General features: G+C 48.1%; 1 protein-coding gene across 3 annotated transcripts in view; it reads right to left on the bottom strand.

Annotated features, from left to right (window-relative positions):
• The window catches only part of TRAF3IP1 (TRAF3 interacting protein 1), a 60,580-nt gene continuing 39,332 nt past the window's right edge, over positions 1-21,248 (bottom strand). For all 3 annotated transcript variants that reach the window (XM_019958021.2, XM_019958019.2, XM_019958020.2), the window contains 2 exons: positions 2,941-3,164; positions 1-2,268 (listed from right to left, as the gene is read on the bottom strand). In XM_019958021.2, the coding sequence (XP_019813580.2) occupies positions 2,103-2,268; positions 2,941-3,164 (390 nt within the window). In that variant the 3' untranslated portion in view covers positions 1-2,102. The remainder of the gene's footprint in view (positions 2,269-2,940; positions 3,165-21,248) is intronic.

Below are 21,248 nucleotides of genomic sequence, written 5' to 3'. Positions count from 1 at the left end.
TGTCAGTCCAACCAGCTCAATTGTTTTTAATTAAAATGTCTAAAGTATGACTCCAGTACTTCCTGAAAACTTACATGCCATAGCAGAAGAAAACATTTAATAATCCTATTTGCGTATTTTATCGAAATTATAAATAACAGGATTTATTCATCTGTGTTGAATACAGTCATAACCACATGCAGCGACTTCCTAGGACTTCATGAATGATCATAAAATTCCTGAAAAGTGTTTACCTGCCTTATATAAGACTCCAATTTATACAGAAAAGGGGTGTCATGAGTGAAAATATAAATTGCCTGAACTGTCTTCACAGAAAAAAAACTGCACACATGCTGAAGTTTTAAAAATCCATATGCTTTTTTCCAGGTGTGAACTGAACTGCACAACCCCATACGCTGATAGAAAAAAAACAGGTGATTATTTTTAATGATTTATGTATAAAAGAAAAATAAATTTTATGATACAATTTGAGAGACTATTCCATACAAAATTTGACTCACATACAATGTATGCGATTTTTTTGCAACACAAAAACTCTAGTCTTACCTACAAATTCATAAAAGGTAGACTTCTTAACCTGACCCAAAACAGGGTCCCTTTGGGGTGGTGGCTGTCACTTGAGTCGGTGGAAAAGAGACTGTGAACGTGGGAAGGCCTGGGTCACCGGTCCACCTCCCCTCCTCCAATGACGTGTTAATATCTAGTGTCATTTCAGCAGACAGAATTTTATGGTTAACTACAGAAAGGAGAAAAAGACCAGTGTTTCACAATGGCACATCTTAATAATCCAATCTTGAACTTTGCTTCAAAAATCATAGAACGACCTCTGTAACAGATTTACTTTGGAAATGACACTAAGGAAAAACTTAACTGTGCCATCTGTGCTAATCTTTTAAAGAAACAAAACTCTCTCAGGAAATTCTAACATTTAAAATGACACTGTTTGGGTTACATCATAAATAATAGTATGCAGAACAGAAGTGTCAGGACCCAGACTTTAAGACCCGTAAGCATGTCTCCAAACGGTGAGATCCTTTATACACAAATACAAGACTTTAGTATTTACAATATTATACGTAGTGAAAAACTAAATATAAACCATGTTTTTTTAAAAAAAACTTTCACTTTAAAAAAAATTTCTAAAAAATGGTAACATCAAAAAATTTTGCAAATCTGTGCATCCTTTAATTTTTTTTTTTTTCCTGTGCATCCTTTAAAGTCTTCCTTCTGCAGGTTCTTCCTGAGCCACCTGTCTCTGAGGTGCCCGGGTGCTTACAGCTGGGCAAAGGAACAGGCCTGGGCCGTTGGCTTGAACAGCAAGCTTTGCTTCTAGAGAGGATGAGGGGTCCCACAGCTGCACTGATGTGCTCGCGGGGAAGCCCAGGGGCTCGATGTTGAAGAAAGTGAGGATGCGGCCTATGACACTCTCAAGTCAGACGATGCCCGCAAAGGCCACAGTCAAATCTCCTTTTTAAATATATGAACTTTTAAGGGCTGGAAAAATAAGCACAACATAATAGGGAGCAATAAGAATTGCGTTAAGGTACACGCAATGACAGAGAGGTTAAAAACTAGAGTTCGTGGGTACCTTATAAAGACACGGGCTGAAATGAACCCTTTGCAAGTGGAAGTGAGCTAAAAATATAAGTCTCTGCTTTTTGGGCCTCACTGCCTTTATAAGGCTCCTGTTAAAACGTGCAACCAGCCTCACTCGGGGCTCGAGCAGTCCTGTCAGCAGGCTTGGAGTCTGCGGTCTTGGACACCTGCGTCCCGGGTGGTCCCAGCACCGCTCACCCGCTGGACGGACCGGCCCAGAACCCAACAGCTGACGGCAGAGACCAGGCTTGCAGAGAAATGTCTCACACCAGAGGTGTCAGCAAGAGCCGTTTGTAACTAGTGAGTGTTCCAGTGGAGGAAGGCAGGGAAACACGGTCTCTCCCAGGCCGAACGTGCCTAAGGTGGTAAAGCTCTGAAAACCAGGAGGATGATGCTGTGAGCTGCTCACCGCCGCCTTCAGACTGAAACCTCACACCAGGAGCGAAGTGCCAGCCTCCTCCTTAAGCGCAGGCTGAGGGACCCCTGGAGTCTGCAGCTTTGAGCTCTCACCTCCTGGAACTCAGGTTGATGCTGTACACCATCTTCTGGATCTTCTCCTCGTTCTTCAGGATGTTCGCCTTCACGGCACAGATCTTGTCCTGCTGGTCCCTGACCAGCTGCTCCAGCTCCGCCAGCTCCGCCTTGAGGGGCTCCACGGCGCCGTCAGTGATGCTGCCGGGACACAAGCCGGGGCTCGTGAGGACCTCTCTCCTTTCCCATCTGATGCTTTTCGTCGTGCAGCATGCGGGGATCTTAGTTCCCCGACTGGGGACTGAACCCAGGGCCCCTGTGTTGGGAGTGCGGCGCCTTAACCACTGGACACCAGGGAAATCCCTACACTGGCTTCTTAATTAAAACAATGGGAGGTAACAAAAGCAAATTACTCATTGTATCCAAAGGGGTGGGGGGGGGGGATAAAAATATAAATGTGCTTTTTTCAAGTAAAAAATTTTAAATACTTTCAAATTACAGTCACAAAACTTTGGGGGTTTCGATAAGACACAAGGTAAACATGGTATCCAAACTGCTAAGTTTCCTGCCTTTTGAATGTCTAAATCTCGGGATTCTGAACACTGAGTGCAGATCTTTCCTAGCTGCTACAGAGAAATGCACATTATGTTGTGAATGAAGAAGCAATGTACTTTCCTTGGGGGAGGAGGTAAGAAAGAGGGTTGAGAGGGCTGGGTTCTCCAGAGGTCTCCCCCACCCCTCTCCCAGTCCCTAACGCCCTTACCCTCCCTCCCCCCGCCCCTCCCCCAGTCCCCCACCACCACCTCTGCTCCTGCTGCAGGGCCTCCATTTGCTGCCCTGGGCTGTCTCTCCCTCCCTCCCCCGCCCCCCCACCTCTGCTCCTGCTGCAGGGCCTCCGCGTGCTGCTGGTTCTCAGCGTGCCACAGCTGCAGCTCGTTCTGCATGGCGTCCACATCCTCCTGGATGTAGTCCATGATCTTGCCCAGGGGAAGGGCGCTCCGGCACAGGGTCTGGATGGACACCCGGAGCTTCTCTATTTCCTTGGAGACGATGTCCTTCTCCTTCTTCCAGGACGACTCGAAGACAAGCGGCTTCTCCTGGGAGGAGTGTGAAGGGAGAGGAGCACACTTACTCCTGAGGGCAGAGGGCGTGGGCGCGGGGACAGCACTGGTGCGTGACCTGCAGGATTGTAGACAGGGCTTCACACCTGTGACCCCGAGGCTCGGCCAGCAGTGCCCGTGAGGGCCTGTACAGTAAGGTCTTCATCTCCCAGGTGACCGGAAACCTACAGCTGTTCTTGTTACAAGAGCTCAGGCAGGGACACAGAGGACAGTCCCCAAAGGAAAAGGGACCCAGGGTGCATGTCACTCCCTGAGGGCCCCACCTCCCCACTTCACGGGGCTGCAACCCCGCCAGCCCGGAGCGAAAGATAACCCGCCCAGCAGAGAAGGGGAGGGGAGGGGAGGACCACCGCAGAGGGAGGAGCCAGTGTGTGGACGGAGGGCGTGGCCAGGGCAACATGGGGCAGCAGGGGAGGCTGAGGCCATGGGGCCTGGGGCCGGGTAGGTGGCGGAGGGGCTCCCACGGCCGCTGCTGAAGGAGGGGAGGAGGGAGGTGACCAGAGACCTTCAGTCGGTTTTGGCCAGGGGTTCTTGGGCTGTTTCACACAAGCAATACCTAGAATTCTCTTCGTATGAGACTTTACCACTGACATCTCTGAATCTCAAGAACCGACAGGCATCTTGGCTTGGGGACCTTTCCTGGGGAAATTAAAACTCTTCAGGAACGCCCCCGCCCCGGCCCCGGTGCTCCCACCACACAGGCTGACTCCATGCCCCCGCTTTGCCCACGGACAGCAGGAGTCGGATGGATTAAGTTAGAACTGATGGACTCCTTTTATTTCTAGGCTTGTTTAACCAAGTGACACATAAGCGCTCGTGTCACTTCTAATCCGGTTCAGACCAAGACCCCAGAGGGCAGGAACCTGCATCTGGTCCACGTAAGTGCTCCTTAAAAACCTGCCAAATGAACAGATGATGTGAGTAAGAGATTTACGTGTCGAGATCTGAGCTCCACTGTGCTCTGGCCTTTAGCAAACACATGGAAGCCTTAACACAGTGCCCGGCACGCAGAAGCATTAAACGAATAGGACTACAGACAGAAGGCAAAGCTCACAGAACCAGTGAATTCTGCAAGGCTGCGAGATACAAGATAAACATACAAAAAGCAACTGTTTCTGTTTGCTGGCAATGAACACACGGCTACCAAAATTAAAGATACATCGCCACCTATTACTGCTCAGAAAAGAGAAGTACCATTCGTAAGTCTAACAAAATATGTATAGAACTTGTGTACTGAAAACTGCACAACGTGGATAAAACACATCAAAGGAGGTCTAAAAAGTGAGAGCCATACCCTGTCCATCAACTGCAAGATTAACACAGTAAAGATGTCAGTTCTCCCCAAACTGATATACGGGTTTAATACAATTCCTACCACAGTCCCAAATGGTTTGTAGACGTGGACAAGACTGTCCTAAAACTTACACAGAAAGGCACAGGATTTAGCGTGGCCGAAACATTTTGAAAAAGAAGAAATACGCGGGAAGCATCAGGCTACTGGATCTCAGGACTTAACTCGAGCAACAGCACTCAGGACGGTGTGGTCAGGGCAGGGTGGACACCCAGATCCAGGGGACAGAGCAGAGAACCCAGGTCCTCCTCACAAACACGCCCACCTGACTTCTGACAAAGGTGCTACGGCAAGCCAGCGGAGGAGAGGCAGGCTGTCACACGCGGCACTGCAGCGACTGGACACACTGTCACACGTGGCACTGCAGCGACTGGACACACTGTCACACGCGGCACTGCAGAGACTGGACACACTGTCACACGCGGCACTGCAGCGACTGGACACACTGTCATACGCGGCACTGCAGCGACTGGACACACTGTCACACGCGGCACTGCAGAGACTGGACACACTGTCACACGCGGCACTGCAGAGACTGGACACACTGTCATACGCGGCACTGCAGCGACTGGACACACTGTCATACGCGGCACTGCAGCGACTGGACACACTGTCACACGTGGCACTGCAGCGACTGGACACACTGTCACACGCGGCACTGCAGAGACTGGACACACTGTCATACGCGGCACTGCAGCGACTGGACACACTGTCACACGTGGCACTGCAGCGACTGGACACACTGTCACACGCGGCACTGCAGCGACTGGACACACTGTCACACGCGGCACTGCAGAGACTGGACACACTGTCACACGCGGCACTGCAGCGACTGGACACACTGTCATACGCGGCACTGCAGCGACTGGACACACTGTCACACGCGGCACTGCAGAGACTGGACACACTGTCACACGCGGCACTGCAGCGACTGGACACACTGTCATACGCGGCACTGCAGAGACTGGACACACAGGCGGAACGGGACCCTGACCAGTCTCACACCTTACACAGAGACTTCCCTGAAACGGGCCACGGACTGAAATGGAAAACATAAAACTATAAAACTTCTAGGGAAAAAACCTAGAAGAAAGTCCTCGGGATTTAGGGCCAGGTAAATAAACAGTTTTGACTTGACACTAAAAACATGATCAGTTGAAGGAAAAACTGATACATGGGTGCTGTCACCATTAAACACTGTCCATGGGCAACAACCCTGCTGACAGCGTGGGAGGCACGCTAGACGGTGAGGGCGTGCGCTCAGAGCACAGGCCTGGCAAAGGCCCAGGACCCGTGGCGCACAGACTCCCGGACATCAGCAGCAAAAAGCAAGCAATCGAGCTAGAAGACGGACAAAAGAACAGACTCTTCACCTAAGATGACACACAGAGGGCCGAACGCACGTGCAAAGACACGCAGTCATTCCCCGCCAAGGAAACGCGATTAGCAGCACAAGAGGGGTAACCCACACCTATCAGAAACAGTGACCATGGCAGACGCTGGGAAGGACTCGGAGCCTGGACCCCTCAGTCCTGGCTGGTGGGAACGCAAAACGGTACAGCTGCTCTGGAAACAGTGTGACCAGGTCTTTAAAACTAACCGTGCAACCGCCATACAAGCCAGCAACTATACCCCTGGGCACTGACCCCAGAGAAGGGAAGACGTGCTGACACAAAAGCCTGTGTAGGTGTGTTGATGGAAGCTTCATTCAGAGCAGCCAAACACTGGACACAGCCCAGATACCCTTCAGGGAGTGAATAAATACACTATGCTACGCCCATATCACGGAATACTACTTGGCAAGAAAAGAGGAATGAACTGCTGATTCACACAACAACCTGGATGGACCTGCTGAGAGTTATGCTGAGTGAAAAAAAGCCAGTCTCAAAATTTACATGCTGCATGATTCCATTTCCATAACAGTCTTAAAATGATATCACTATAAAATGGAGACCAGATTAGCAGTTGCCAAGGGTTTGGGACAGGGTGGGGTGGAAGGCAGAGGGTGGGTGTCATTATAAAAGGGCAATAAGAGGGATCCTTGGGATGCTGGAGATGTCCTGTATCCTGACGGCATCAAGGTCTGCATCCTGGATGTGACAATGCACTCAGCTTTGTCAGATGTTATCAGCAGGGAGGACCAAGTAAAGGGTCCCCGGGGTCTCTGTTATCTCTTATAAATACATTTGAATCTACAGTTATCTCAAAATAACTTCAATTTAAAAAAAAAAAAAAAGGTAGTGGCTATAAAAGTGCTTTTGAATTAAAATGCTAAGTGACTAAAATGAATCAATGATAAACAATGATAAATTACTTCCCAGGAAAAAATGTGCTGTCCTTATTATACTGACTACTTTATTATGAACTATACAAAACAGATCTTCATGACCCAGATAACCATGATGGTGTCATCACTCACCTACAGCCAGATACCCTGAAGTCCAAAGTTAAGTGGGCCTTAGGAAGCATAACTATGAACAAAGTTAGTGGAGGTGATGGAATTCCAGCTGAGCTATTTCAACTCCTAAAAGATGATGCTATGAAAGTGCCACACTCAATATGCCACTAAATCTGGAAAACTCAGCAGTGTCCACAGGACTGGAAAAGGTCAGTTTTCATTCCAATCCCAAAGAAAGGCAATGCCAAAGAATGCTCAAACTACCACACAACTGCCTTCATCTCACATGCTAGCAAAGTAATGCTCAAAATTCTCCAAGCCAGGCTTCAACAGCACATGAACTGAGAACTTCCAGATGTTCAAGCTGAATTTAGAAAAGGCAGAGAAAACAGAGATCAAACTGCCAACATCTGTTGAATTATCGAAAAAGCAAGAGAGTTCCAGAAAAACATCTACTTCAGCTTCATTGACTACACTAAAGCCTTTGACTGTGTGGATCATAACAAACTGTGGAAAACTCTTCAAGAGATGGGAATACCAGACCACCTGACCTGCCTCCTGAGAAATCTGTATGCAGGTCAAGAAGCAACAGTTAGAACTGGACATGGAACGATGGATTGGTTCCAAATTGGGAAAGGGGTACATCAAGGCTATATATTGTCACCCTGCTTATTTAATTTATATGCAGAATACATCACGTGAAATGCAGGGCTAGATGAAGCACAAGCTGGAATCAAGGTTGCCAGGAGAAATATCAATAACCCCAGATATGCAGATGACACCAGCCTTATAGCAGCAAGTGAAGAGGAACTAAAAAGCCTCTTGATGAAAGTGAAAGAGGAGAGTGAAGAAGTTGGCTCAAAACTCAACATTCAAAACACCAAGATCGTGGCTTCCAGTCCCATCACTTTATGGCAAATAGATGGGGAAACAATGGAAACAGTGACAGAGTTTATTTTCTTGGGCTCCAAAATCACTGCAGATGGTGAGTGCAGCCATGAAATTAAAAGATGCTCACTCCTTGGAAGAAAAGCTATGACCAACTTAGACAGCATATTAAAAAGCAGAGACATTACTTTGCCAACAAAGGCCCATCTAGTCAAGGCTACGGTTTTTCCAGTGGTCATGTATGGATGTGAGAGTTGGACCATAAAGAAGCCTGAGTGCCAAAGAACTGATGCATTCAAACTATGTTGTTCGAGAAGACTCTTGAGAGTCCCTTGGACTGCAAAGAGACCCAACCAGTCCATCCTAAAGGAGATCAGTCTTGAATATTCATTGGAAGGACTCATGCTGAAACTGAAACTCCAATACTTTGGCCACCTGATGCAAAGAGCTGACTTATTTGAAAAGATCCTGATGCTGGGAAAGATTGAAGGCTGGAGGAGAAGGGGACGATGGAAGATGAAGACGGTTGGATGGCATCACCATCTCGACGGACATGAGTTTGAGCAAGCTCCAGGAGTTGGTGACGGACAGGGAGGCCTGGCGTGCTGCAGTCCAAGGAGTCGCAAAGAGTTGAGCATGACTAAGCGACTAAACTGAACTTTATTATAGTGATGATATTGATGACTGACTTAATTGAGACATTTAAAATTCTGCTTAAACCCACTCATAATGATATGAAGTAATTCCTATGTATCTGGCATCATACTGACTCTAACACGAAACCATACAGGGCAGAGACCTCGGGACAGGGACGGACACACACAGCACCTGCTGAACTCGGTGCGTCCCGCCTGGGACAGCACACCCAGGGGCTGCCTGCCAGCCTCCGTCAGGATTCTGTGTCGGCACCGAGCGCCATCGGGGACACACGCCACGGAGTGCACAGTCTTACTTTTGAGGGGTTAAGGACTTTAACACAAGACTGGGCTAGGATTATGATAGCTGGGATAGGCTTTTCCCATTGCTGCAAAATATAAAAATTCTGGCATTTTCCAAGTTTTCATTTAAGGCGGCGGGTAGAGTGGGTAAGTCAAGACTGACTCTGTGCTTTACAAAGCACCCCCACTGACGACAGGCTCTGATTTATACACAGCTCGTTCTGCTGTATCAGCAACTTTCCAGACAAACGCAACCATTATAAACCCCAGTTTTATAGACTTTTAATATGTACAGTAAAATCTGAGAATCCACCACTGTACTCACCACACAGGAATTAGTCATATGAAATATGCTTAATTTTTGAAAATGGAAGAAAAAAAAAAAAAAACAAGAGAAACTGTATCATTACCCCCAAATAGTGCCTAAAAGCCGCTGGAACGTGGGCGGACTCGGGGGCGGGCTTGGGCCGTCAGGCCCGGGCGCTCCGCGGGGACCCAGCCGGCCTTCCGCCTCCTCGGAGCTTTACGGCCTCCAGAGCGCGGCCTGACCTCGCCCTGCCTCGGTCTCCTCACAATAAAATGGAAATGCTAATATTTACCCTGCAGGCAGGATTCGATGGGGTAACATAAAGCAAGCAGCTCAGTGCCTCACACATTGTAAACCCTGGACGAACAGTCACCGCTGTTGTAAACGTCTCCGCCACGAAGGACGGGCACCGGCCTCAGGAGAGGCTGCAGGTGACGCTCCTGCAGGCGACACTCGCCTGCTGTGTGCTCAGCGCCAACCCACACCGCGTTCTCGTGGCTTCAGGCGGACGAGCTCTCCCGTCGGAACAGCGTTTACCTTCCTCCCTGACACATCGCTTCCTGTCCTCACTTTCTGAAACACACACAGCCCACCCCATGAGACGCGCTCTTGAAGCTCTTCATGGAAAGGCTGCGGTTCTTGGCTCGGAGCTGAGCTGAGGCCCGCGGGCGGCACCCCAGCCGTGACGGGGGCGCTGCAGGTGACGCGGGGACACTCGCCCACCCCCGGCGCCCTCCTGCCTGCTGCCGGGCGGGCTCCCTCCTCTCACGGGCTGCAGACTGTTGACTCAGCTGCTGTCGGGCGGCGGGGACCTCTGGCAAAGTGTTTCCTCGTTTGGCTGGCCACTTCACACGCGCTTCGGAAGAAGTGACTTTCCAGGATCTTTCGGGGGAACAGCTGCCTCTGGGACTGAATATTAATTGCATTTGCCACACATGTACTTGTCCCCAGAAGTGTGGGCATTTAATTGTGTTTATAGTGACTTTTTAAGTTTATAATTATTATTGTAAGTCATACACGTAAAAAGCATTAACCTGAGAGGTTTCTTGACATTTCAACACAAGGCTTCAGGAGAAGAAAGTACTGTCGTCAAAATAATGCTGCAAACCCTGACCTGCAGGTCTCGCCAGAATCTCTCAGGAGTGGGATCAGGCACAGCGCTGCCCTCCACTCAGCCGCTGATCTGAGGGGTCCTGGGACCTCCTGGGAGAGCTCTGCCCCACATTAAGCAAACCCAATAAACAGTGGCCTGATGAATCAAGGAGGGGGCAATAAATCAGAGCGTGTGGGCGTGTGCTTTAAATAGCATGCTCCCCCATGACCTCAGGAAGTGATTCATATACAGCCTGTCAGAAGTTCCTTTTCTTCCTAAACCGAGGAATGCCTGTACCCAAGCTACAGGAAGAAAGCAGAGACCCCCCAGGAGGACTATTCCGAGGGTCCCATCCACCCAGAGACACTCCGCCATCAGACTTCTCTGCAAAGCACGTGTTCACGTCCGGTGTGGGTCAAACGGAACACATGGGAAAACGGTCTGGAGCCAAACACTTTAACGTTTAACCTACAGGAAAGCACCTAAGGCAGAACTGCACAGCTTGAGAGAACGACACGGCGCCACCTGCAGCCACCGCCTGCGTCAGGAGAGCAAACCCCGCCAGGGCCCCCGGAGCCCGAGGTGCCGCTGCCGGCTCGAGTCCCGGGTCTGTGTGACCAGCTCTGCTGTTCGCATACCCGCCCGCCTGTTCCACGTGTGCAGGACGGAAGGAAGGAATCTCACAGACAGACAGACAGACACATACACACACTCTCTCTCACGTATCCGCGTGTGTCAGCCTCTGTCCCTCGGCACTGCTGAATGGCGACGTGACCGGACGAATACACCGACGTACCCATCCACTGCTGTGCTGGTGGACACGTGGTGGTTCCTGGCCTGGGGCACGACAGACCACACAGCTATGAGCCGTCTCACAGGTGTATCCCAGCACACGTGCGCACAGGACCCTCCGGCACGCGTGGTGAGAAGCGGCGCTGCTGGGCCAGCGGGTATATCTGTCTTCAGCCACGTGACGTCCCGGCACAGAGCTTTACGACGTGGCTGCACCAACGTACATCAAGTATTTTCCACCAGCCAGGACTGTATTTCTGTGCTCTGATGTCAGAGCTGGTACCCGTGGGCCCAGATGCCCTGTTTCTTTGGCATGGCGCCCTAGCAAGGTGCTGTGACTATTCTAACTCACCCACATGTGGCACTGAAAAGCTGAAATCTGTGATTAATCTGCCAAGGAATAAAGAGAATAACAGGAAAACAGCAACAACAACACTGATTCCGATCGTTCTACCACAACCTGACCGCTGCAGGTAATGACTGCTGAGCACCGGCAGCAGAGAGAAAGCCACTGCTCCAAGGCAGCGGCGTGCTGTTAAAAAACCTTCCAGATGACTAAACATCTGCTCACAGGGACTTCCCTTGTGGCCTTGCGGTCCAGTGGTTAAGAATGCGCCTGCCAGTGCAAGGGACGGGGTTCAATCCCTGGTATGGAAGATCCCACACGCTGCAGAGCGCCTAAGCCCACTCACCACGGAACTGCGGAGCCCGAGTGCTACAGCTGCTGAAGCCAGCACGAACCTGTGGTTGGCATCAAGAGAAGTCACAGCAGTGAGCGGCCCCTGTACCAAACACGAACAGCCCGGCCTTGCCACATCTGGAGAAAGCCCGGGTGCGGCAACAAAGACCCCGGGCAGCCAGGAAAAAATCCTGCTCGTTGCGGCCACTACAGATAAGAAATAAAACACAAGCAGGAAGCCTTTAGAAAGCACATGCGCGAAGCTGTGTAGTGTGAGGCTGACTCCCAGACCGGATGCAGGCAGACCTGGGTGACATCCTCCTGTCTATGTAATCTCAGACACGATAACTTTTGTGCCTGTTTCCGAACTTAGCAAATGGGATGACACCTATCTCGTAAGTTCCCGTGAGGATTAAATGGAGTGACGGATGCAGGTCCTAGGGGCAGTAACTGCTGTACTGACGTCAGCTGTTGAGAACAACTAAGGGGTAAACTTCAACAGGAGAAGAAATGCATATATGGAACCACCCAGCACCTGGTGCAGAGGGAAATCAAAAGATCATTAAGTGTCAGCTACTTCTACAGACATTACCGTCCATGGAAAGGAACAAGGAACGCTCTCGGAAGGCTATGCGAGTTCACTGTGGCTGAAGCCCGAGGTTACTGGACAGAATAGAGAAGACACAACTTCAGACAGGTCTTTCTGACTCCAAAATGGAAATAATTTAAAAATCATCTTGTCACATGGGAAGCTGATCAAAACGACACCAACAGAGCAGGCAACAGGGAAACGCGGACTCAGACGCCCAGCTAGAGGGGTTCTTTCTCTATTTAAAGGAATGAAGTGAAGAATACATTACTGGCCTAAAACTGGTCCTTTCGAGCATTTTTATGAAAGGCTATGACCATGTATTTATTCTTTCAGATAAAACTTTTTTATTTTGGCCGCACGGTGCAGCAAGTGGGATCTTAGTTCCCCTGTCAGGGATCAACCTTGCACGCCCTGCACCGGAAGGCAGAATCTTAGCCACTGGACCCAGGGAAGCGCCCCACAGAAACCTTAGAATATCCTTCACCAAATTCCAAAGCATCCATGGAACACGCACTGGGATTGCATTATACTTATAAGTTAATTTCAGAGAAGTGACATCTCTGTAATAGTGAGTTTCCATGCAGAACACAATGTCTCTCATGACTTTTTCCAAGCCTTTTATATTTCTTGGTAGAATTCTGTGGCTTCTCAATACAGTTACTATAAATTCTTAATAAAAGCACACATGCTGTGGAAATTTACATTTTTGTTTCCAGTTCTGGAGGAAGAGCTTGATACACATTGTTTCCAACTGGTTATTGCTGACATATAGGAAAAATACTGACTTCTGTGTATTTATTTTGTCCCTGGCCACCTTACAAATTTTTTAAACATATTTAAAATTTAAGGGGTTGACTGACTTGGTAGACCGCTGTTATCTTCAAATGATGACAACCCCGTCTCCTTTCCGGAATCCAGCCACATTTCTGTCTGCACCGGTTAGCCCTCCAGAGGGTCTCACGTCACTTCCTTGCTCCTGAATTCCACGGAGACACCCACAGCCCTGTCCTGCTGTGTAGGATGCTGACTGCTCCATGCAGGACCTCTCCCTCTTGCGGCCAGAAGCACCTTCCTACCCCAGTTCACCGCAAGCTTCCAGTAATAGTGGACACTGAATTTTACAGTGCCATTTATTCTCTCTCTCTTTTTTGTTGTTGTTGCACTGGGTCTTCGCTGCTGCACGAGAGCTTTCTCTAGTTGCTCCCCGTGAGTGATGCCCACAGTGGTGACAGTGAGCTTTGATGGACAGCTAGTGAACTCAAGCAGAAAGCCATCCTGAGTCTGCAAAGGGAGAAAGCACACCTCCAGCGTTGGCTGCACTCCTGGGAAGGCAGAGGGAGGCTGTGAGTACCCAGCGTGGAGCTGCAGGACACAGAGAAGGCACAGAAGCGGAGGAATTCCGCGAGGGACGAGCAGGAAACAGGAGTGCAAACAGAAGAGGTGAGAAAGCCTCGGGCTCCCTAGCAGTGCTGGTGGAGGATTTATCTCCCAAGTCGGTTAGTAAAGACTGGAGGGGCTGCTGCTACTTCTGGTGTGAGGACAGCAACAGAAGGCACAAGGAACGTGAAAAATCAAGGAAATACAGCAGCACCGGCGTGCTTCCGGTGTGAGTGACCCCACAGACACGGGGATCTGCAAGTTAGCCAACAGAGAACCCAAAACAGCTATTTTAAGGAAGTTTGATGAGCAGAACAAAACACAGACAATTCAACAAATCAGGAAAATCATACAGGGAAAAAATAAGTTTCACAAGGAGAAACAGAAATTCTGGAGCTGCATAACATAGTGACTGAAATGAAAAATGTGACCAGAGCATCAACAACAAAACAGTTCAAGTGGAAAAAGAATGTGAGAAGAAGAAGACGGGACCTTCAAAACGATCCAGTCCAGGGGGAAAAAGAGTGAACAAACAAGAGTGAAGAAAGCCTCTGCAAGCAACTGGAGGGGAAAGGGGCAGAAAGCTTGGAGAAATAACGGCTGAGAACTTCTGAAATCTGGAGGACATCTGGACATCCAATTCGTGAAGCTCACAGTTCATCAAACAAACTTCACTTAAGGAGATCTTGGGCTTCCCAGGTGGCACTCACGGTAAAGAACCTGCCCACCAATGCAGGAGACATGAGAGACGTGGGTTGGATCCTGGGTCAGGAAGAGCCCATGGAGGAAGGCATGGCAACCCACTCCAGTATTCTTGTCTGGAGAATCCCCGTGGATAGAGGAGCCTGGTGGGCTACAGTTCATAGGGTCTAAAACAGTCAGACACGACTGAAGCAACTTATCACACAAGTAAGGAGATCTTCCCTAAGATGTATTATAATAAAACTATCAAAAATCAAAAACAAGGAGAGACCCTTAAAGCAGCTGGTAACTTCCTGCTATAAAGCAATCTGAAGATTTGTCAGGAGAGACTTTACAGGCCAGAAAAGAGTGGGCAAAATATTCAAAGAGATGAAGGGGGAAACAAAGGCGTTAGCTCAAGAATACTCTATCCAACAAAGCTCTCCTTCAGAAATAAAGGAGCGGTGAGACTTTCCCAGACAAACAAAAGTTGAGGGAGCTCATCGCTACCAGACCTGCCTTAGGAGAAACACTGAAAGGAGCTCTTCAGGCTGAAACAGAAGGATACTAATTAGTTACAAGAAAACATACAACATAATGGTGAAGGTAAGTATACGGTGAAATTCAAAATACTCTAATGCTATAATATGATGGAGGTATTAATCACTTAATGAAGGTTTGAGATAAAGTATTAAAAATAACTAAAGTCACAATAATTTTGCTAATAAAGAATATAAAAAGAGGTAGACCATAACATCAAAAACATATGAAGGGGGAGTAAAAGCATAGAGTTTTTGTATACAATTGATGTTAAGTTGCTATCAGTGTAAAATAGACTGTTTTATCTATAAGATGTTTTATGTAAGTTTCAGAATAACCACAAAGCAAAAACCTACAGTAGATACACAAAGGATAAAGAGAAGAGAACCAAGGCATACCACTGTGGAAAGACAGGAATTCAAGGCAAGCAAAAAAGATAAGAAAAAAGGAACATGGGAACCACAAAAAGTCAGAAAAACAGCAGGGCGGCATTAGTCAGCACTTCATTGTTGTCCAGTTGCTCAGTCCTGTCCAACTCTTTCAGACCCCGTGGACTGCAGCACACCAGGCTTCCCTGTCCTTCACCATCTCCCAGAGCTTGCTCAAACTCACGTCCGTTGAATCCGTGATACCATCCAACCATCCCATCCTCTGTCGTCCCCTTCTCCTCCCGCCTTCAATCTTTCCCAGCATCAGGGTCTTTCCAATGAGTCAGCTCTTTGCATCAGGTGGCCAAAGGATTGGAGTTTCAGCTTCAATATCAGTCCTTCCAATGAATATTCAGGACTGATTTCCTTTAGGATTGACTGGTTGGATCTCCTTGCAGTCCAAGGGACTCTCAAGAGTCTTCTCCAGCACCACAGTTTGAAAGCATTATTCTTCGGTACTCAGCCTTATGATCCAACTCTCACATCCACACATGACTACCGGAAAAACCACAGCTTTGACTATACACATATTTGTTGGCCAAGTGATGTCTCTGCTTTTTAATATGCTTTCTAGCTTGGTCATAGCTTTTCTTCTAAGGAGCAAGCGCCTTTTAATTTCGTGACTGAGGTCTGCATCCACAGTGATCTTGGAGCTCAAGAAAATAAAGTCTGTCACTGTTTCCCCTTCTGTTTGTCATGAAGTGATGGGACCAGATGCCATGATCTTAGTTTTTTGAATTCTGAGTTTTAAGCCAGCTTTTTCACTCTCCTCTTAGCTTCATCAAGAGGCTCTTTAATTCCTCTTCACTTTCTGCCATAAAGGTGGTGTCATCTGCATACCTGAGGTTATTGATATTTCTCCTGGCAATCTTGATTCCAGCTTGTGGTTCATCCAGCCAGGCATTTGGCATGATGTACTCTGCATATAAGTTAAATAAGCAGGGTGACGATATACACCCTTGATGAACTCCTTTCTCAATTTGGAACCAGTCCATTGTTCCATGTCTGGTTCTAACTATTGCTTCTTGACCTGCATACAGGTTTCTCAGGAGGCAGGTAAGGTGGGCTGCTGGTATTCCCGTCTCTTAAAGAACTTTCCACAGTTTGTTGTGATCCACACAAAGGCTTTGGCATAATCAATAGATTCTCCTGCTTTTTCTATGATCCAACAGATGTTGGCAATTTGATCCCTGGTTCCTGTGTCTTTTCTAAACCCAGCCTGTACATCTGCAAGTTCTAGGTTCATGTACTGTTGAAGCCTGGCTTGAAAGATTTTAAGCATTACCTTGCTAGTATGTGAAATGAGTACAATTGTGCAGTAGTTTGAACTGTCTTTGGCATTGCCCTTCTTTGGGACTGACTTACCCAGTGGCCCAGACGGTAAAGCATCTGCCTACAATGTGGGAGATCCGGGCTCAATCCCTGGTTCAGGAATATCCCCTGGAGAAGGAAATGGCAACTCACTCCAGTACTCTTGCCTGGGAAATCCCATGGATGGAGGAGCATGGTAGACTACAGTCCGTGGGGTCACAAAGAGTTGGACACGACTTAGCGACTTCACTTCCTTTCTTTTCTTTGGGACTGGAATGAAAATTGATCTTTTCCAGTCCTGTGGCCACTGCTGAGTTGAGAGCAGCATTTTAACAGCATCATGTTATAGGATTTCAAATGCACAATTATTCTACATGTAGATGGATTAAATTTCCCAATCTAAAAGACAAGAGAAAGACAAGTCCTGTATGGTAGGGGGTGAGGGGAGAGGGAACTGCAGGCACCAAATTCCAGTTATTAGACAAATAAATACTGGAACGTGCTGTTCAGTGAGGACTACAGTGAACAGTGTACGTCATATATGACAGCTGTTAGCAGAGTAGACCCTAAGAGTTCTCAACAACAGGAAAAGATTTCCTTCTTTTTTTCTATCTATATGAGATGATGGATGTTAGCTAACCTGTTCTGGCAATTATATCAGTATATTTAAGTCAAGTCATTATGCTGTATACCTTAAAAGTACACAGTGCTACATGTCAATTATATCTCAGTAAACTGGGGGCGGGGAAAGGCAGAGAGTGGGTGGGAGAGATAAAGCAGGACTCAAGTATCTGCTGCCTACAAGAGATTCACTTCATCTGTAAAGACATACAGAGGCTCAAAGTGAAGGGACAGAAAAAGATATTCCACAAAAATAGAAACCAAAGGAGAGCAGGGGTATCTATACTTTTGGCAGACCGAATAGACTTTAAGCCAGTAACTGCAACAAGCGACCAAAATGGCCAGTATATAATGACATACGGCATATAAGTGGTCAACTCATCAAGGGATCACAGCAACCACATACATATGCTCCCAACGCTGGAGCACCCAGATACAGTAAGAAAACGCTAATAGGAGGGGGGGAAGGCAAACTCCTGGGCTCCAAGCTGCCCATCTGGCCTAGAAGTTCCATGGAGACAGAATTCTGGAAACCTGCCAAGCCTCCTACTGAGCCCTGCCATCGAGGCAAGAAAAGCCATGGCCCAAAATTTTATAAAGAGGACAGATGACTCCAGGAGTACCCTCAGATAACCAGACCAGAGGTGCCAGGCGGAGGAAACTGGAATTGAGCACGCAGAGGAATTTAAATCTAGAGAAGACATTCCCAGGAGGGCCGTGCTTTCCATCCATGACATCTCCACGGCAACAGTGCCCACATTTAAAGAGGTGACTGATAAATCCTCAAGGACAAAGTCACTAACATCCCTTTACGCCATTTTCTTTACATCTCACGTTCCCTTAGCCTCTTTACAATCCTGTATTTGCTATTTAGATTTCTCAGGAGCTCAGAGATTAAAAAGGTATGTGCAGGCATTTCTTGTAAAAAAAAAAAAAAAATACTGTTAGGATGCTGTCACCTTGGGCAAGCGGGGAGAGCCCTGGGGTAAGCGTATAAGGGTGGAGGGGCTGGGCTCATGCAAGCCACGGCCCACAGGACACAGCCCTTCCCCCACCCCCGACACAGCAAGCTGGGCAGACACACCCCCCGCACGTCAGCAGGAGGAAGGCGCCGTGCAGGGACACACAGCGCACGCAGGGCGCAGGCCGGGTGCAGCGCAGGCGGGGTGCGCACTGTTGGTTAGGATTAGGCTTTTAGGTCTCCTCAAGCGCGTAGCTCCCAGCTCCGCCCCACATGAGCCAGGTCCAGGAGGATGGGGGCAGTGGAGGGCTCCTTCCTCCCCAAGCGTGAAGGCCCCGCGCCTTCTGAGCCCTTGTGGCAGGTACCGGAAGCACAGTTTAAGCAGCCCCACCTCACGCCCCCAGGGGCGAGTGACCACCTGGAGCAGAAGCTCAAAGGTACCGTCGTGTTCCCGGCTGTGCCTCCAAATCACCTGGGAATGTTTCAATCAAAGGTATCGTCGTGTTCCCAGCTGTACCTCTGAATCAGCTGAGAATGTTTCAAACACATCCACCCCGGCATCCTGGCCAAAGACCAACCCGTGGGTCTGGGGCAGACCCAGAACCAGTATCTAACAAACTCTCTCTGGATGGGTCTCATGCACAGACTGCTCTGAGCAGTTGCACCTTAAGTAAATTTCAAAGGATACAAGGTTCTGAAGTTCACGTGCTTTATGATTTACAATTGCCTCCCATGATACAGGCAGTGGCAGCGAATGAACCTAAGTTTAAAAATACACTTTAAAAGTATTTTTCTCTCTCCCCAATCATGGCTGGCAACACACATTAGGATTATTAAATTATTTTGCTTTTCCTTTCCATCCCTCTCTTAACTAGCAGAATCCGCCATTTTAAATTCTTCTAAAATATTTATCATTTTTTCTATTGAGCCTATTGCTCCCATCTTTTCTTACAAGTTTGGCTCCAGTTTCATTTTTATATATTTGTACTTCTAAATTCAGACCACAGCTCCAAAGATATCAGATAAAACAATCACAGCCAAATTAACCATTAATCCCAAAAGGCCATTACTGGGCAACGGGAACCCAGTGGATTTCCTGGTTGGCATGTGAGCTGGAGAAGAATTAAGACCTGTAATTGGAAGCAGCCAGAATATCAGAGATCTCAGCAGTAAATGAACGTCACAGAATTAGCAATGAACATAAGGAGTGTGCCCAAGGACAGGAAGAGCAAAGGACATTCAAATACAGGAAGTGGGGTCCCACAAACCCCTGAGGCAGGAGCGTGGGTGTAGACATCATGGTGAGGTTGGGCTCAAGCTGGGACTCATTATTAGTTGTGCCTCCAGCAACCAAAAGTCAACCCAAAGATACACCCTAGAATTCGACAAGTCTTACCCTACAGTTCCTGCATTCTTCATGGCGACTGATGTCAGGAAGAGAATAGTCGGGCCAGAGACTGGTGGGTGATGGCTGCATGGAGGACCAGTGTAGCCAGCAGACAGGCAACGCCCCTCTGAAGAGGGGACATGTGGGCAGGGACCCGATTGGGGGCTTTCTATTGACAGGTCCTGATATGGCCCACCAGGCTGGGATCGCCTTCAGATAGCCGCAGCCAAGGCCACCTGCACAAATCCGGGGAGGAGGAGGCCCCTACAGTACCCTCCAGACTGCCGCCCCGCCTGCCTCCCACGGACAAAACTCAAGCAAGCACAGAGGGACAGACCTCAGCTCTGGGACATCTCTGAGAGCCCTGGGGCAGCTGTCCCAGAGTTCCTCCTGGGGCTTCCCGGGGTAGGGGCGGCGAGCTGAGCCCCGTGTATGGGAGGAGCACAGACACTCCAGGTTAATTTCACTGGAACACAGATACAAATTTCCATTTGAAAATATCAGTAAAGTGAATACAGTTTTGTAGGCGACAGATAATTATCTATGAGCAAGCAAAGACACGACTGAACAACAAAGCAAAGGTCATTTTAGGAATGTAAGAACTGCTCAACATCAGGAACTCTATTGATACGTGATCATCCCAACAGCTGCCAAAAGATATCTGATAACAGTTAGCATCCGTTTCTGATGAGACACCTAGAGCAGTGGCCAGGATGTGGCACGGGATGAATGAAGTGGCTGATGAACGAATGAACACTGACTTTTAAAACCAGATAACTTATCATCATAAAACAAGTTAACATTAAGGTTAAAAAGAGGCTAAGTAAAAACCAGTAACTGTAGGAATCAAGGTCAAGGTCAAGAAGCTACAGTTAGAACCAGACATGGAACAACGGACTGATTCCAAATTGGGAAAGGAGTACGTCAAGGCTGTATAGTGTCAGCCTGCTTATTTAACTTCTATGCAGAGTACATCACGTGAAATGCGGGGCTGGGTGAAGCACAAGCTGGAATCAAGATTGCCGGGAGAAATACCAGTAACCTCAGATATGCAGATGACACCACTTTTATGGCAGAAAACAAAGAGGAAATAAAGAGCCTCTTGATGAAGGTGAAAGAGGAGCGTGAAAAAGCTAGCTTAAAACTCAACATTCAAAAAACTAAAATCAAGGCATCCAGTTCCACCACTTCACAGCAAAGAGGTGGGGAAACAATGGAAACAGACAGACTTTATTTTCTTGGGCTCCAAAATCACTGTGAACAGAGACTGCAGTCGCGAAATTAACAGATGTTTGCTCCTTGGAAGAAAAGCAATGTCAAACCTAGACAGTGTATTAAAAAGCAGGGACATCACTTTGCCTACAAAGGTCCGTATAGACAAAGCTATGGTTTTCCCAGCAGTCATGTGTGGATGTGAGAGCTGGACAATAAAAAAGGCTAAGCACCAAAAAATTGATGCCTTCAAATTGTGGCACTGGCAAAGACTCGAGAGTCCCTTGGAATGCAAGGAGAGCAAACCAGTCAATCCTAAAAGAAATCAACCCTGAATATGCTTTTGGAAGGAATACTTTGTCCACCTGATGTGAAGAGCCAACACATTGGAAAAGACCCAAAAGATGCTGGGAAAGATTGAAGGCAGGAGGAGTAGGGGACGACAGAGGATGAGATGTTTGGATGACATCACCGACTCGATGGACGTGAGTTTAGAAGCCCCAG

This window comes from Bos indicus, chromosome 3 (genome assembly GCF_029378745.1).
Source record: "Bos indicus isolate NIAB-ARS_2022 breed Sahiwal x Tharparkar chromosome 3, NIAB-ARS_B.indTharparkar_mat_pri_1.0, whole genome shotgun sequence".
NCBI classification, from domain to species: domain Eukaryota; kingdom Metazoa; phylum Chordata; class Mammalia; order Artiodactyla; family Bovidae; genus Bos; species Bos indicus.
This window is presented reverse-complemented; position numbering and strand designations above follow the sequence as displayed.